The sequence below is a fragment of the Perissodus microlepis genome, chromosome 14 (assembly GCF_051167445.1).
Source record: "Perissodus microlepis isolate ML-2025 ecotype Zambia chromosome 14, ASM5116744v1, whole genome shotgun sequence".
NCBI lineage: Eukaryota > Metazoa > Chordata > Actinopteri > Cichliformes > Cichlidae > Perissodus > Perissodus microlepis.
Window position 1 is genome coordinate 24070544 of NC_140474.1, and position 18188 is coordinate 24088731.

Consider the following 18188-nt stretch of genomic DNA (forward strand, 5'->3'; position numbering starts at 1 on the left):
AGATTGGCCTATAAAAGAGCTGCAATTGAGGCAGGCTTCCTCTTTACTGGGAAAACAAGATGGCCACCACAAAGGTAACCTGCAACACTTTGTTACTTAAATGCTTCCCAACATAGGGCTTGTCTTTTGCATGCTGCCCCCATGAGCTTTATTACCTGAACAGGAAGGAGGACACCCCAAAACACTTTACTCATGGTAGAGGGAATTGTATATAAAATATTTAGATATTGAGATGTCTGAGATATGAAAATTACCAAGTACCAAGTCTTCTAGACCGCTTTGATCCTTACCACTGAAATGATGGCATGGCATCTGCTTTGTCCTCACACACAGAGGTGTATTGTGGATCATCAGAGCTACTGGAGGGACTGGACCATCTAGAGGTGTCAGAGCTGCAGGTCGTACCTTCACCCTGCTCCTCGTGGGCAACAGCCTTCTGCATCATCAGGCCCTGCTACCTCCCACTCACGAATCCTCTTTACCTGAGAGAACAAGCACAGTTCAAAGCCAGACTGGGCACGATTAAGAATTTACACAAGGTAAAATAAATAATGCACCAGCCATAACGGTAATAAACCAACCTAAGTTGCTTCTATGCGTGGCTATCTTCTCAAACTCTCTCTGTTTCAAGCTGTAATGTTTAGCAGGCTAAACTATAGTTTGTTTATATACGAACAGAATTCGTTCACTATTCGTTGCTGGGGCTTTTTATTTATTTATTATTTTTTGTAGATGTACGTCCACGGTTGCCATGGTACCCAGCGGGTAAAGAAACAAAATAAAAAGAAAACCGTATTACAATAAAGTGACGGTAACTAGAAAAAAACCTGAGCAAACAACAAAACAAACAAAAAAGACCATTGTAGTCCTGCATGTAGAGGAGATTCTTTTAAAATAAATGTTCAATGCCCTTAATTTCTTATGAAAGGGAAGGTAGACCACTCACGAAGAAGAAAAAAAAAACTGTTCAAGGACTCTAACAGGGTTATTGAGTATGAGACTTTGTTATTGCCTACTCGAGCAGGCTCCATTCTTACAATGAAACTAAAGTTTAGAAAATGAAAACTTCATGTGGAAAAACTGAACAGAATGTAATTTAGAAAGGATTTCACACTGAAAGGTACAGGATATCGATGACATCAATACCGACGCTGGTAGTGGTACACTAGCATGATAGGATCGATACTTTCTTTCTATCCTCTGAGTTCAGTATTGCACTGAACTGTCTTAAATTACTGCAGTTTTTTTTTAATGAAAAACTATACCTCAAACATTATAAAAAAAATGTCTGACTGACTGTCAAGTCTATTTGATTTATAGCCTTTAGCACATCTGCAACACATCTCCAAAAACCCCAGTTTCAAAATACATGAAACACTGCATTGTTGGTTTATTGTGTTTACTAATATTGTGTAAAATAACAATGATAGTGATCACAGTGTCATTAAAATGTGTTAAGAATTTGCAATCTGATAATGATTATTCTCATAAATCAGCATATACTGATCTTGGTATCGACAATACGAGCCCTTTATTTACTTGGTATTGGATCGATACCAAAATTTGCAGTAGCATACAGCATTACTCGAAGGACAAAGGGTTTGAGTGCCCAGGGAATGTAAAGTGTGGGTTGCCTAAACAGTACTATGTCAGTGTAATTGACCGCCTATAATCTTTCAAACATCTCAAACATCTCTTTTGAATCAGTTTTCGGTTATATTGGTTATATAGCCTTTAATGCAGGCAAAATTCTCACTGACATTAAAAATGTATTTGTCAAGAGAGATCTGATAGAGGGAAGCAAAAATCGCAACAAATATAACATCACAGCTCCAATAAGATATTTTAATAATTTTTAGGATTAACATGTAGGTAAAGTAACGCAGAATCATAAAGATTACTTGCAAAAACACTTAATTTCTTTATTTTATGTATGATCCCTTTGTAAAAACCTTTTCACCACAATATGTTTACCAATATAAGCAAAGGTGTCACGCAAAGAAAACATACAGAAACATCGGAATACAGTTTTTGGCAGCCGATCACTTTTTGGCACAACACCGGGTTTGAAAACCTGTCAGCCTATAGTGCTGGTCAGTGCTATTTCTGTCCATATATGCACACAGCAGGACGCTGGGAACCAGCTCCACTGCGCCCCCTCCCTCACCGACAGACAGCTGAAGTTGCCAATCAGTGTTTGTGAGTGGTGCTGCGGCCCTACGGGCCGACCCTCACTAATGGAGCTTGGAGACAAAAATAACCGTGTGTGTGAGTGAGTGAGTGATCGCTGCGCTATGTCTCCGTCCAGGGTGTGCTCTAATAATAGAGAAGGCTGCCTGCTCCTTTAAGAGACCGCTTGTTGCATACTCGACAAAATAAATTGTAGCAAAATGGTCATTAAAGTTTTCCTCGCGTCTTCGTCGGGATCCACAGCGGTAAGCTTTTTACTCCAAAGGATTTATTTCTCTTAAAGTGAACTTTTGTGGTTGTAACCGGCCAGGACTGTCACTCATACAGTGACACGAGAGCGTTAAACCTCGAAATGAATGTGACTTGACTTTTATTAGGCATATCTAAACACTGCAGGCAAGTGCACGGCTTGATTTGTGCCTGAGTTTACGCCTGAGAGGCTCTGGTTCTTTGTTTAATTGTCTCGCAGGTCGATGTGATTTATATGCAGAGCTTTCTAGAACAGGGGCTCCCAAAGGTTTTTTTTTTTTTTTTTTTTGCATGTTAAGGACCCCCACATGCAGACGCTTGACGTCGGTGTCTCCCCTAAAAAGAGATTTAACATGAATCTTTAAGTCAGATTCGCATTGAGGTAACGGTGTGTAGGCTATGTCAGGTGGGATGATAACAGCAGAGGGGAGGGTGAATTTATTTCTTACATCCACTTTTGGCCATGCTAAAGTGGTTGGGGCCCACTTAGCAGTGTTGTATCACAACACACACTACTTGGGGTTTATCCTTTGAGTGGACTTGTTTCATGCGGTATGGTCATCTACCCGTATTAGCAGATGACACTCAATGACTGACCACAACAGTCCTCATTAACTCTTAGAAAATGCATCATTGTTTATCCTCTTATTTGTCCCTTTTTCGACCCTGCTGTTTGTATTTTTTTATTGATTTTTTTTAATTGTTACACTTTTTATCAGTTTTTTTTAGCAGTTTAAATATGATCTGTCAGCAGATGTAGATATAAGTAAAAAGATCAAACATGAAGACATTCAACCTTCACCAGAGCCCAGAAACATGGATTATGGATTATTAACAGACCAAAACAGAAAACTATTAGTCATTCAACACCATATAACACAAGGATAATAGCATATGTTGGCATCTGAAAAGCTGGAAAAAGCAATCATGTTGTGTTTCTGCTTATTTAAGGGCTTAAAATAAAATAAGATCAGATAATATACACTCAAGAGTCGCTTTATGAGGAACACCTTGCTAGGTCATAAAGGGATGGACAGGGTCAGCAGCAATCAATACTCCAGTAGACTGTGGTGTTTAAATGGTGCTCAGTTGGTACTAAGGGGGCTAAGTGTACTGAGATCCACATCTGTTACACAACCACCAGCAGCCTGAACTGTTGATACAAGGCAGGATGGAGCATTCTGTGTACACTAAATTCTGACCCTATTCGAACATTGCAGAAAAACTCAAGACTCATTGGACGAGGCGATGTTTTTACAGTCTTCTGTTGTCCAGTTGATGAGCCTGTGTGAATTGTAGTCTCAATTTCTTGTCCTTGCATGACAGGAGTGGCACCTGGTGTGGTCTTCTGCTGCTGTGGTCCATTTGCTTCAAGGTTTGATGTACTGTGCATTCAAAGATGCTCTTCTGCATACCAGAGTTTTTTTTTTTTTGTTTGTTTTTTTTTTTTTTTAGTTAGCATTGCCTTCCTATCAGCTTGAAGCCTCTGGTAGACCTCTGGTATCAACGATGTATTTCTGCCCAGACAACTGCTGCTCACCTGCTTTCTCATTTTGAGACCATTGACTGCAAAGCCTGAGATAGTTGCGTGGGAAAATCCCAGTAGATCAGCAGTTTCTGAAATTAAGCCACAGTGTAAAACACAACCTGTAACAACTTATATACAACGATAGATGAAGTAGAAAAACTCAATAAATATTAATAAAAAAAATACGAAATGAAAACAAGATAAGTAAAAAATACACAGAAGATAGGACACCTGTTACATAGACAATAATAATAAACCAAGTAAAAAATAATGCAAAATAAAGTAAAACTCGTACTTCTTTTAAATTGTTGTCAGCGGTTTCTGTGTTTACTTAGTAGGAGAGGACGGGAAGGGAGCACTATGTAGAGCATCAGATGTGAATCCATGCTGTCATTTAAATAATGTTAGTTAATATTCCAAACACCAGAATGCTGCAGCTGCCATCCTGAGGTTAAATATTCCAGGCTTCTCCTCATATACAGTGCAATCAGGGAGGATTTCTCTGCCTCGCAGATCAAGAAGAAGCAGCAAGATGTGGTTGGCTTCTTGGAGGCTCTTAAAGTTGACTACACTCCACTGGACATCGCGTGCAATGAGGACAACCGCATGTGGATGAGGCAGAACGTCCCTGAGGACAAGAAGCCAGCCAACGGCATCCCCCTCCCCCCACAAATCTTCAATGAAGAGAGTTATTGTGGGGTGAGTATACATCGCATTCAGATACGCCAATGTTTTTAACTTGTGACTACCTTCAGAATATTGAGAGAAAAGCATAGGAAATGCACTTTAATGTCTGTAATGGAACAACTGCAACAAAGTTAAAATAGGAGGGAAAGGAAATTATTGTATTGATTTAGATCTCTAAATCTTGTGCAGGACTACGACACATTCTTTGACGCCAAAGAGGACAATTTAGTGTACACCTTCCTGGGGTTGCCCCCTCCTCCTGGGTCAAAGGTCAGTACTATTTTCTACTGTATGTTGTGGAAAACGTATGCAAAAGCCACATTTCTTTTCTAATATCTCTAATCTTTTACTTCAGTACTGATACAACAGAGTTAGTCCAACAATTCAGCTTGGCCTAATTCTGCTTTGACTTACTTCAATACACAATATTCTTTTATCGATTGTATATGAATTGCAACATTATGATACATTGTTACGTTTTAGTTTTCCAGGTAAGACTTGAGAGTTTAAGGTGATTTATTTGAATCAAAAGAATGTCAGAAGAATAAATGTTCTTCTTTATTGTTATTGAAAGGTTTGTAATCAGATGAAATCAATGTATCCAGCTATCATTTTGGACACAAACAGGTTTAACTCCCTTCTTATAATGAGGGGGTTTCTATCATTTATGGCTCATAAAACAATAAAAAGTCTGAAAATACCATGATGAATTTTCAAAACTTCATGTCTACAACAAAATTCCCAATTAAATAAGAACATCTGTGCTGTCATAACGTACAAGTAAAAACAAAGATGCAACAAATAGTCTGTCTCTTCCTGTATTCATATATTAAATAATTTAGACCACGTTTATGCTCATCACAGGAAAATTCTTTCAGAACTTAGGTTGTGTGTACCTAGTTTAGGCTGCAGTTTAGTCCATAAGTATTTGAACTATTACACATGTTTTGTAGTTTTAACTCTTTGCACCAACGCAGTGGGATTTAGATCAGCCAATATGTGATTGAAGTGCAGACTATTGGCTTTAATTCAGGAAGTTTAACATCAGTTAAGTGTTAACTGTTTATGAAAAACAGCCCTTTTTGTACAAAGTAATCACTTTTCTGATCTTCAAAAGTAATCGGACAACTAGTATAGTTTTAAATATAAGGATTGTTTATTGTTTTTTTTTTTTTAATGACCGCCTGAAGTGTAGAACCTATGGTCATCACCAAATGTGGTGTTTCCTTGTTTAAGATGCTCTGCCAGCTTTTTACTGCAGCCACCTTCACTTGTTGCTTCTTCTGCATTTGATTTTGTATTTAATAACTACGAAGCTGCTCTGTTGGGTTGAGCTCAGATGCCTGACTTGGCCATTGTGAGTATCCTGTTTCTTTGCCTTGAGGAACTCATGGGTTTCTTTTGCAGCACGCTTTGGGTTGATATACATTTGCATTGTAAAGCTGTTTGATCAGTTTTGCAGCATTTGGCTAAATCTGAGCAGAGGGTGCAGATCTGTACACTTCACAGTTCATCCTGTTGCTTTTGTCAGTCACATAATCATAAACACTAGTGACCCAGATGTACTGGCAGCCATACATGCCCATGTTATAACATCTATTTCTCTCCTTCTACTTACTTTTTTATTCCAATTATTCTGTTTCATCTTAGTTTCTGTTTCTGTCCAAAGAATTTTTTCAGAGCTGTTCAGGCTCCTTTAGATGTTTTCTGTCTCTAACCTGACTTTCTTGCTCTTGAGTGTAACCGGAGGTTTGCAACTTGTTGTAAACTCTCTGTATTTACATTTAATAAGGTGTCTCTTGACTGTAGGTCTTGACAATGAGATGCCTACCTTGTGACGAGTGTTCTCGATGTTGTAAAGTTGTATTCATCCATTTTAGCGGTCTGTGATGTCCCTGGCATTTTGGTGTTAAGCAAGCAGGTGATTTGTGAAAATGAATCAGTCAATTACCAATTACCTTTGAGACTCTGAAAATGGGGAAGTGTGTATAAAAATGGCTGTAATTGCTAAATTGCTTTAGTTAAACCACTGAAACGGAAGTTTAGCACTTCAATCATATCTTAATTGTTTGATTTAAAATCCGCTGTGGAGGTAATTATGGCCCTAACTGTATTTATCCAAAGTTCCAGTCTTCATATATCTGCTTTTGACTGATGTGAGATTCGAACACATTTTTCGAAATTCAATTAATTTAAAATTTAAAACTGAAATTTGTTTTTTCTTTAACAATTAAATGTGTTGAAATGAGATGCAGTGGAACTTGTTTTGTAGGTAACCAGATCTGAGTGACTAAAAGAAACAAAAACATGCCGTGGACATTTTGGCAAGTTATCCGGACACTAAATGTCAACGCGATTGTGTTAAACCTGGTAATTTCCTTGGTACAGGAAGCAGAGCAAGCTGACAAGGATAACATTGTGGAGAATGGCACCCATGCTGAGGAAAACCTTGACGACACAATAGTAATGCCTTCATTTAGTCTGTGTTTAGTTTCTTTTCACCGTGTCTCATCTTAAATTTTCAGCGTCACTTAACAACTTTCCTTCTGTCCATAACTGGTGACTTAAAGAGATTCCTAATTTCTTCATGGCTGCCCCGTCTCATTTACCACATCGACTAATTCTGGTGTTGCATGAGTGAGAAATGTGAGCTCATAATAACACACTATTCTGATTTGTCATCATAACACTGTGACACTGCATTGCTGTGTTCAGACTGCCAAAGGGCTGTGAAGCAACCAAACTGTGGTATGATTGTGTGTAAATCGTAAAATTTGATGTTTTATTTTTATCAAAAGCATTTTTTTCTAATAGATATATTTAATAACACCTTTATTTCAGCAAATTTCTGACAATTACCACGAGAAAATTCCTGCTAGTTCTCAGTTTACTAGAGCTTACCTACCGTAGCCCAGATTTCCCTTTCTAATTTCTCAAATTTTAGCCCCAAGAGTAACGATTTTCTGCAGCATTGATCTCTTGTCCTATTTGCAACAATATTGCATTTTACTGTTACATTTCATGTTCTTTATAATTTTTATCACAATTTCATAATTTTAGTCTCTGAAGTAGGCAATGCTTCAGAAGAGTCATGACAGAGAAAACGTGACTTAGTAGTCAACAATTTACTAATAATATATTTAGGATTTCCACCAGTTACAGTATATATTCTCAATATGAGATCAATAAATTTTCATCAGTCTCTTCACATAAGAGACAAAGCCAAAAACCTGTATTGTAAATGATGACTGCGTTTAACTGTGACAGTCCAGGAACACTGTTGACATCGGCCTGCTTCAGAAAGACAGCGCCAAACTACTTTAGACCAAACCTGTGTTTCTGGTTAATTGAACTAACAATGGGAAGAATACTTTGACATTTGGATAAAGATACTTATTGGCTATTTGAAAGAGATATAACACAATATGTTTAAAAAAAAACAAAACAAAACACCATATTGTACCTCTCTTATAACTGAAAATTTAATGTGAAATTATGCTAGTATTAGCTTAGCAGACATGGTAAAAACAGGTAATCTAGCAAATGAGTGCTTCACAATTAACACGTTACATTTGGTGTGTTTAATCTGGCACAGTAAACATTTTAAACTAATGAATGTTGGGCAAATACCGTTACCTGTTTTTCTTTGTTTGCTTGTTTCTTCCTTTTATAGGTTTCGTGTTAGGCTAAGTTAAGCTAATTTGCTGTTAGCTGTGACTTAATATTTTTCTTACAGAACAGAGAAAAATATCTCTATTCTCATTTTAAAATGTCAGTATTAATTTTTTAGCATATCCAACTTTGGATTTGTTTTCTAACAACCTACACCTTGACTTTTTAGCTTTCCCTTCCTATTTTTATTTATTTATTTATTTTAACTGGATGACAACCTGCCAGGATAACATCATTGTTTTGAGTTCATAAACCTTTCCATCTGATGAGCCAACCATCGTAATGCTGTTAAAGCAGTGCCTGAAGTAGTATATCAGATTTTTTTTATTTCTTTGTGTATTTCTTCTTTCACACACTATTGTTTACACCTTACGATCCTCCACAAGGTTCCAGTGGAGGATCGTAATGGGGATTCAAATAAAGAGGTGAAGCAGGCCACTGATGAGAATGAAGAAGGTGAGGGTGATGAGGAGGAACAGGAGGGGGCAGCAAAGGAAGAGACTGCAGAAACGGTAGGAGACGAAGCCCCCACAGAGAAGGAGGAGGAGGAGGCAGCAGTGGAAGAAACGGACGAGGTCACAGAAGACACTGTAATTGCTCCTTAACTAGACCCTAATCTCCCTTCGTTTTCCCTCTGCCGCCATCCCTGGAATGCCGATTTCTTCTACTCAGAATCCTTGTTTTCCCTTTAATCTCCTCCTTTACTCCACATTTAAGGTTTCCCTCATTTTCAAGTTCCTGTAACCTTGTATCTGCATCTTCTCCTCAAGTCTCCTTCCCTGGACTCAGTAATTTACTAATTCACCTCTCCGAGATCCCTAATCATCATTCTTACACGTCTCATCATTGCCAGTGGATGTTTAATTTATTTATTATTGCCTTTCTGTCAATTCCATTAGGTGTCTTATGTTTGGTTTTTGAGTTGATGACACAATTCACTTACTGTTAACTATCCTGGTCAAGGTGTGTTAGTATAGGGTCCCCAGAAGCTCCTCACTCTGTCTAGTGTGTGTGTGTGTGTGTGTGTGTGTGTGTGTGTGTGTGTGTGTGTGTTCTCTGATGTCTCTAATGCTATCTTATCTCCACTGTCAGGAGGGCCAAGCAGAAGAGGAAGAAGAACAGGTGAGATTATCTAAAAAATTCACGTAACACTTATTTCACTATTTAATAAGGAACAGTGCTTTATTGATGTTTTATAGACACAATGCACAGAAACAGCAGCAGTTACTATCCCAGCATTTTTAATAACTATGTGCATTCAATAAATGACATGTGTACTTCATCTTTTTTATTTGAGAGGGAAAATAATTCATTAACATACTGTGGAACGCATGCAGAATAATTTAGGCGGGTGCTTATTAATTCTTTCTTTTCTTAGCAGTCATTGCTGGTTTAGACCGGTCTTCACCTTTACCCAAACATGTGTACTTGTCAGTCATTCAGACTTTTGGACATTGACATGAGCTAAACTTATAAAAGATTTCTAAAAAGTTTTTGGTCACTTAAATTTTTTTTTTTTTTTTTTTTTTACATTATTCACAAAATTTTGTGAAAGGAGTCTGCTAGAAGGCTAGAATCTCACTTCTGTCCGATGGCAGCCATAGTCAGGTGAGCTGTTGAGGATAGATTGAACTTTTCTATCAGTAAGCACTCCTGTTTCTGCTACTGTTAGCTGCTGTTAGCCCCTGTTAGCTGCTGTTAGCCAGTGTTAGTGAAACTCTTTGAAGTTGATCTAACATTATTGGGCTTGGACACTAAGTTTATGAGAATACATAAAATTGTTGGAAAATTGAATTACACACTTATTAATGTATAGTTACAACATTCTGAGTTTTTTTTTTTTTTTGAGCAATAAATAACCTCCAAAAATGAATGATTATACCTCCAAAGGAACAATTTAAATTTGGCTAGTCAAGTGTGTGAAGCATTAGTCTGCATGAGTCAGTTGCAGTCTCATAAGGGCTCTTTTGGGGCCGTTATTTCTAAAACTTAAAGGTCTTCTTGCTCTAAGAAACCAGGACTATTCCATCCAAGGAAATGGAAACCTCCCCCCAAAAAACTTAAGATCCTTAAGACTTCATAGCAGAGAGTTTACTCTGTCCTGGGAAGATTTCCCTCCTGAAACAGCACAAACTGGCTCTAACTAGAAAAGAAAGAGAAGGGGAAGGTTTAACTGCAAAACTAAGTAAGAAGACAAGTTCTCTAGTCTGACGAACAAACCCCCTGCAGATCTTCAGCTTAATAGCTTCATTTAATGTTATCTACAATATATCATAAGACAGATAAGATTCTGGATGAAAATCACACTATTCAGTTAGAGTAAAAGATTAAAATGGGGAACAACAAAAACCCCTCTGACATGGGATAAAAGAAGATTGGGAATCTAAATTTGTGGTGAACAAATCAAAAAATGCTTCTTTTTGGCACTGTGGACCAGAGATGGGCAGTAACGCGTTACTGTAATCTGATTACTTTTTTCAAGTAACGAGTAAAGTAAGGGATTACTATTGCAAAAACGGTAATTAGATTACCGTTACTTTCCTGTAGGAACGCTGCGTTACTGCGTTACTAAAACCGTGATTTTTTTTTTTTTTGCGAGAATGTCTCATGACAGTGAGTAAGCGAGTGCGACGTTCGTGACAACAGCTGTGCGGGAGAGAGTATGAGCGTGCAGCGTTTAAAGCGTGGAAGTACTGACCTTATTTTGAGTTTGATTCCATAAAAAGTGACAAAAACATTAACGTCCGTTGTGCGTGGGAAGAAAACTTCTTTTTACAGCGAAAAAAAACCCCCTAAACAAGCACCGAGTGCACTACCACGTAATGGGAAATTCACAGAGAAGCTGCCGTATCCTTCCACTGACCGCTGCGGCGCACCTGCACCAGAGCACACCTCCGTCTACCCTACTCCTGCTTTACAGGTGAAAATAGAGCAACAGGACCGCTGAGTCTTTGATTTTATTTATTTTCTGCTGTGTTTTACTTGCATCTATTTGAAAGACTGAGTGTAAACACAAAAAAAATATTTTATTTTATGTGCTGGAATGTGCAGAAAATGGGTTTAAATGTTAAACTAATTTCTTCAAGTCAGAGAATGTTGCATATAATTTCATTTTTGCTTGATGCATAAAGTTAAAAGATTAAAACTGATAAAACAAGTTTAAAAAAAGACTTTTCCATTTGATTACATTTTGTATGATGGATTATGCAGAAAAAGTAGAATTGGGCTGAAAGATCTATCGCTTTATCACCTATTCAGGTTGTAAATCGTGTTTTTAAAAGTAACTAAGTAACTAAGCAATTAATTACTTTTGAAAATAAGTAATCAGTAAAGTAACGGGACTACTTTTTTGGGGAAGTAATCAGTAATTAGTTACTGATTACTTTTTTCAAGTAACTTGACCAACACTGCTGTGGACAAATGTAGCAGCTTAGAAGCAGTTTGCTGGGACTAAAGTTGGATATTTATACAGAGTAAGAGGGATCTCGAACAAATGAGGCACGTTAAATGTTATCACTGTTTTGCAACACCATCCCAAAGACTTAGCACTTGCGCTGAGCCGTTTTCCTCCTTATAACAGAACAGTCAGCTACAGCACAGCTCCACAGTTTGGTAGATCTATTTGGAGAAGATGCAGTAAGCTGCTATTCTATGATAACAGAGTGACCAGTCTCTCTGAGTTGCTGTGGGAAGTGACTTAGTTTACTGTAGGAAGCGTGGGGTGAAGGTTTCCACATTACTTTAACTGCTCTGTAAAGGTGTGTTTAATGAAACCAGAGTTGGAAGGATGAACTTCTCATTGCGGGTAACCTTGATTTCTTCACTGTATTTTCTATTCATTTAAAGATTAAGGCGAGTCTTTGAAAAATGTGAATTTTTCTGTGTGACCCCACACTTTTGAATAGCAGTGAAAACATGCTGTACCGCCTCCCTCACTCTGTGCTTGTCAAGGCCAGTGAGAATTTTTCTCTTTGTCTCCCATCACTTTCACTGTTTACAAAAATCTGAGTGCTTAAGAAACCTCTGCTATTTAAAATATGTCTTTTAATCTTGTGCAGTGTAAACACTTATAATACAGGGTTTTAAAGCAGTTCTAACTGAGATTGACTCACGCATTAAACACCAAATGACTGATCTCATTTAGCATTTCAGAGTTGATATGTTGGGTTTTTTTTTTGTTTTTTTTGAGTTCATGTTCCAGCCCATCCCTCACCTGACTCATTTCACACAGGCTAGGTCAGGGGGGTCAAACTCAATTTACATTGTGGCCAACATACAGCCCACACACAGTTTAACGACGCATTTAATCCCCTTTTAATATAAATTAATTTCAGTATTTCTCAGTTTTTATGCACAATAAAGAAATGCTGCTGTAGTAAATGCAAGAATGCTAAAAGGTCTTTATCTGTAGGAAAAGCAGCAAAACTTAGTAAAATACAGTTTAAAATCCAATATTTATGCCCTAATTCACATTTCCCCCAATGAGCTTGATTGAGGTCTTTGCGGGGCTGATTCTGGTCCCCGGGCCTTGTGTTTGACACCCCTAGTCTAGATGCATCAGTATCAGAGCTGTGTCTGCTGGTTCCTCATGTACACAAACACACACACACGCTGTATGGCATTTGACTCCTTTGCCCTCTTGGTTTGCTCCCTCCAGGAGGAAGAGGATTTGCAGTCAGAGGTAACTGTGCTTCTCTGATCGTCTCTTTCTGTGCGGTTCCTCCATACAGTCATCAGCAGTGTGGGTTTGATGGTGCAGATATCAGGGAAGACCATCCAGATGGGTTTGGGAGGGTCTTGGTCTGCCTTTTAAATTGCTAACTTTGAAGACTTCACCCCTCTCTCTGCTCTCTTTATTACTATCTCCTCAAGTTTTTTTGACCTTTCCTGTCTTTCTGCTAACATCCCGTTCCTCATTTCTTCCCAGTTTTCTAGCTGCTTCCTGACAACTTCGACTGTTCCCATAGTTTCATTTGAAATCATAAGACATTTCCATACCGCATGCCTGTTGTGCTCTTTTGCTCCCCACACAGCTGGCTGACCTGCTGCCTGTTATTTATTTATTTTCAGGAGGAAGAAGAGCTACGACAGCTTGAGGTAGATTCATGTTTTTTTTTCTTTTTTTAAACTGCTTCTAGCCTCCTGAGTTTGTCTTGTTTATTTCTTTTTGTTGTTTTTGTTTAGTGACTCATTACTTTTTCAGATTATTAATCCCTTTCACACCTCAAGCATTCCTTCAATGTTTAGTATTTCACTATTTGTTAGCATATTTTGTCTTTTGCCAGAAACAATGAATTGGTCGCCTCGTGTCTGTGATAACAAAGGGTCAGAGTAAAATGCTAAAAGACCAAAAAAACAACACAAGTCAAAGTCAAAGATGTACCATCCAGAGTGATGATTAATACAGCACCTCAAGTAATTCTCATAAAGAAATGACCAATATAGGGCTCATTAAAAAAGACAATAATGGTAACAATGTAATAATCCATTTTCCTCAGTTATGTCATTATGTTGAAAGAGTGCTTTGTGGGCCTTTTTTGCCCTGGATTTTGCCTGTCAGGACACATCCCCAAAACTTTTCAACTTCACGTGTCCCAACTTTCAAAAAGCAAACTCACGCACTTGCTCTCGCACTGTTTTTCAGTCTGCACCCTGTGGACAGGGTTTGAAGTCTGGCGAGTCAGCCCAGCCGGTTTTTCACCCAGCGTTGCTCATCTCAAGGGTAGCTCCCCTAAAGAGTCCACACTTTAACCGTTCCCTAAATCAGACTCTGCCCCCTGCAACACACCAACACAATGAATAATCAGTTGGTTCAAAAAGTCCAAGTTGTTTTAAAAAAAAAAGTCTGGTTGAAAAGTGCTGTGTGAAAAGGGCTCTGCTTCTCAGAGACATTCCAGCCTCTGCTTGAGTTTACGCTGCTTATGCTTCACTGCTTCGCCCTGCTGTTTTTCCGCTCTTCCTTCCCATCTGTTTTGTCCTTGTCCAACCTCTCTTGCAGGAGCAAGACGAACAAGGCAGTGCTGTAGTTTCTGGTGGTTCTACTTTTTTTTTTTTTTTTTTTTTTAAAGCTTGACAGACTTGCCCTTCTCTCCCTTTCTCCTTCTTTCTTTTGGTGTGCTGCATGGACTTTTAGGTCCACTTTCCATGGACATGCCTGCTGGTTTGCAGCATGATAAACCTGATCATATTTGACCTAAACCTTAAAGGTGGATTTCATGTAGTAACAGATATGTGAGTCACATATGGACCATAATGTTGGTTTCTTTTTCAAAACTGCCTGATTTCGTGTTCCACAGGAGGAAGAAGAGGCTGAAGTGCAAGAGGTATATCTGGATTATAGAATCTTTGTATATGTTTTGCACGGTGTGAATCACACAGAGACTTGGATTTTTCTTTTCATGCATGATCCGATTGCAGAGAAAGACTGTGTGCACATGTTCAGGCGGACTCTGTCTCTCCTCAAGATCGTAATTGTCATCGGTTCAGTGAATATTGTGTGCAGTGTAACTCATATGGCCTCAAACAAGCCAGGACAAAGATGAGGTTGTTCAGAGTTGGAGCAAACGTTTATGAAACTTTCACAGAGAAACATTCTGCAAGTCTGCCAAGACGTTTTCACTTTTTTAGTTTTGATACCTAAAAAAACCGCTTGAACGTTCCGTTGTCTTCTTTTAAAACTTGGCCTGCACGCACGTGAGGATAACTTGGACATGTTTGGTTTTGTTGTACTGGGAGATGGGGCGCACTGACTTGACAGGATGACATTTTTTTTTTTTTTTTTTTTTTTTAAAGAAGCCATGGCTTTTGTTCCTTTTTTGCCAAGAGCAATCTGAACAAAGTGGATGTGAAGTGGATGTGACAAGTTTCAAAGAAGATGGAGGAGACGGAGCACATCTTGTTCTCATGCAATACTCGGAGAAAAAGAAAAAATATTTCATGTTAGACGACACACTGCGTTGTTTCCAGGCTTACTGCTCTCTTAGTTTGGGTCACCGGTTGGAATAAAGTGGTTGTAGGATCGAATAATAGATAACCTCGGTGAGCGTGTTGTTTACTTCAAGACTAACCAGGAACAGCATCCACGGCTTGAGTGGTAACACTTAAAACACGTGACACGCAGTTTAACCTCATCTTACACGGTGCGCCTGCTTAAGCACCACTCTTGTCTCACTTAGGTCATCTCATTAAAAACAGAACTCCATCACTAGTTTCCTCAGTGTTTTTTTTTTTTTTTTGTTTGTTTTTTTTTCAACCCTGCTGTCATCACCACTGCCCACGCTTCTCTCAAATTACATCTTCTCCATTTTTAACCCATCCTTAACACAGCCACTAACATGGGAAGTCGTCTCACCTTCCCCCTATTTAAGCCATGACTTCACATAGCCCCCTCCCTCTTCTTTTTTATTTTATTTTTTAAATTTTTTCAAAGGAGGAGGAAGAGGAAGAAGAAGAAGAAGAAGAAGAGTTGGAAGAAACACAGGTAGTATTACAGCAGTTTGTCACATGTGGTCTTCTGCCTGTGCTTGCCATGCCTGGTCCAGTGTTGTAAAGAGGGAAGATCTTTGTGTGCGACACAAACACACATCACACATCTTGGTAGCTCACTCATAGTAAAGACTGTGGTTTTTTTTTTTTTTTTTTTGTCGTTGTGTTTTTTTTTTTTTTTTGTTTTTTTTTTAAATTGCAATTCAAATAGTTTATTTATGCAACAAACTAAGAAACAACTGCAGTCTTTCCACTTTGAATCCCACAAATCCTTCTCCGGTTGATGAGACTCATCCAGGTAAAAGGTTTAACAATGACAGAGTCTCAGCTATCATTGGGATCTTTTTTTTTTTTTTTTTTTTTTTCTCCCCACAAATAAAAGCTTGCACCATTAGAAACATTAGAATAGAATACACAAAGGCACTTTAAACAGATTTTAATCCGACCTTCTACCACTGCCACTTGTCTCTGCTTTCTGCGTGTGTGTGTTGGTTATCAATACATCATTTTGTCTTCTAACAGGAGGAAGAGGCTGAGTAGTTGAAGCTGAGCGATGCTGATGATGTCGATTTACTGCTCTCCAGGTAAAACCCTCTGCTTTTTTCTGCTTTACCACTGGAGGGCAGTGCGATGTCATGTGGCTCGGTAGAAGAATGGATAGAAACTTCTGTGTGTTGCTTTTCTCTTTGGCATTTATGTAACCAGATTAATTAAAAAGATAAACTTGCATTCAGTACAGTTTTTTTTTCCTTATTTTTTTGTGCTTCTTTGACCCTGCTAACAAAGCTCTGTGCAAAATACAATTATGCAACCTGTATTGTATGCATGATGCAGTGGCATGCATTAATATCTAAAACAGGCAAGTTTTTCATTAAAGCGCTAAGATCCTGCTTGCTTCACCTTGGTGTTTGGAAGGAGTTATCTTTTTAACCTGCACTTGCAGCAGCGTGTTTGCAGAGGACTGCCACTGTTGACTCCATCTGCAAACAGCTTCAGTGGGTACACAGCATGCCTGGGGATCACCTAGATCCACCACCAAAGCATCTCACTATCCCCTGTTTTTCCCTCTGAGTCAGTGGGACTAATGAAGATATTTGTGGTGATAATAATTCTAATCTTCTTTTAGCTCTTTTGTGTGTTTAAGGCCTCTATGTCCCACTGAAGGAATAGCTTTAGAGCTGGCCCTGAAAGAGTGGCAGTGCCCACTCTCCTTCCTCCCCTCCCTCCTCTCTAAGCTGTGCGCCAGCCCCTGCGAGCCCCTGTCACGCCTCGTTTGTGAAAGCTGTTAAGTGAGCTTCAGAAGTGCCTCAGGAGGTGCCGGCACGCTGGGTGGCACAGGCGTGGCGATGGTGATGTCTTCCTCAGCCACCACGGACAACTCAGTAATGTGTGACCTATTTCTAGTCATCTGTTTTTCTTGTGTCGCAGCCCGAAGGAGCCTCCTGTTCCATCTCATCCCGACCCTTGACACTTGGCCCGCCCCCCTCAGCCCCATCAGAAAGCCCCTCTACGTCTCCGCAAAGCAGCACATGACCCTACTGGAAACCACTGGTCATGTGCTTGAAGGCTCCATCCCAGCTGAAAATGCCTAACCCACATTTGCCTTACACCCTTCCCTGTTGACTGCAATGTTGACTTAATTTTTATATTTTGCGTGTACAGACATACTGTAATGAAAAACGAGCAGAGTAGCCTAGCGGTGTTGGTTTGGTTGTTTGCCATGAGCAGCTTTTTGTAAAATGCACAGTTGTTTTGTTAAACTCAGACCCTCTTCCCATGTTGTACTTGTAGAAGTTCTAGTTTTCTAACACAAAAGGCCAGCGACCTATGAAGGAAAAAAAAAGAAGGAAATCCTGGCATATCCTAGCTTGTGACTCCTGGCTTGTAGATTCAAAGTGTCATAAGTCACTCTCTTTCATAACAGTTCTGTTCTTGTGCTCCTAACTTTATCTAACCTTATCTAACGGCGAGTGTGTAAATTCAAACTGCGACTTCTAATGGCAGCGAGAAAGGAAATACACACATGCTTCAAGACTGAAAACCCCTCCACCACCGCCACAGCTACTTCTGCCAGAAATGCTGTCTAATCAATGCACTTTGTTGAACGAAGAGTGAGATGTGGCTGAGATGTTGGAAAAGAAAATAAAGTGGACTCGTAAAAACATTCTCAGTGGATCTTTATTTAAACTCTTTTGTTGGCATATTTAAAGAAGAATGGGCTATTGTGCATGTTGGGGAGCGTAGGGGTCAACAGGAAAACAAATGCCTCGTCCCATGAGATTTTTTTGTAGAGGTGGATGAGAACATGCAGTGTTATTTTTAGATAGATGATCAAAAAAGGGTCAGGCATGTGCAGTACAGGCTATACAGGATAGGC

General features: G+C 39.0%; 1 protein-coding gene across 14 annotated transcripts; it reads left to right on the plus strand.

Annotated features, from left to right (window-relative positions):
- The first annotated feature begins 163 nt into the window (after positions 1 to 163).
- Positions 164 to 17977, plus strand: sh3bgr (SH3 domain binding glutamate-rich protein). Of its 14 annotated transcripts, none has more exons than XM_084949692.1 (12): positions 164 to 539; positions 4481 to 4666; positions 4844 to 4924; positions 7043 to 7117; positions 8713 to 8916; positions 9419 to 9448; positions 12984 to 13007; positions 13397 to 13423; positions 14623 to 14649; positions 15756 to 15806; positions 16334 to 16395; positions 17240 to 17977. In XM_084949692.1, the coding sequence occupies exons 1-11, from the start codon at positions 306 to 308 to the stop codon at positions 16349 to 16351; spliced, it is 957 nt and encodes a 318-aa protein (XP_084805818.1). In that variant the 5' UTR covers positions 164 to 305; the 3' UTR covers positions 16352 to 16395; positions 17240 to 17977. The 14 variants fall into 14 exon arrangements, with proteins under 14 accessions (XP_084805818.1, XP_084805821.1, XP_084805820.1 ...); XM_084949703.1 differs by lacking the exon at positions 164 to 539 and adding an exon at positions 2184 to 2435; XM_084949695.1 differs by lacking the exon at positions 15756 to 15806.
- The last annotated feature ends 211 nt before the right edge of the window (positions 17978 to 18188 follow it).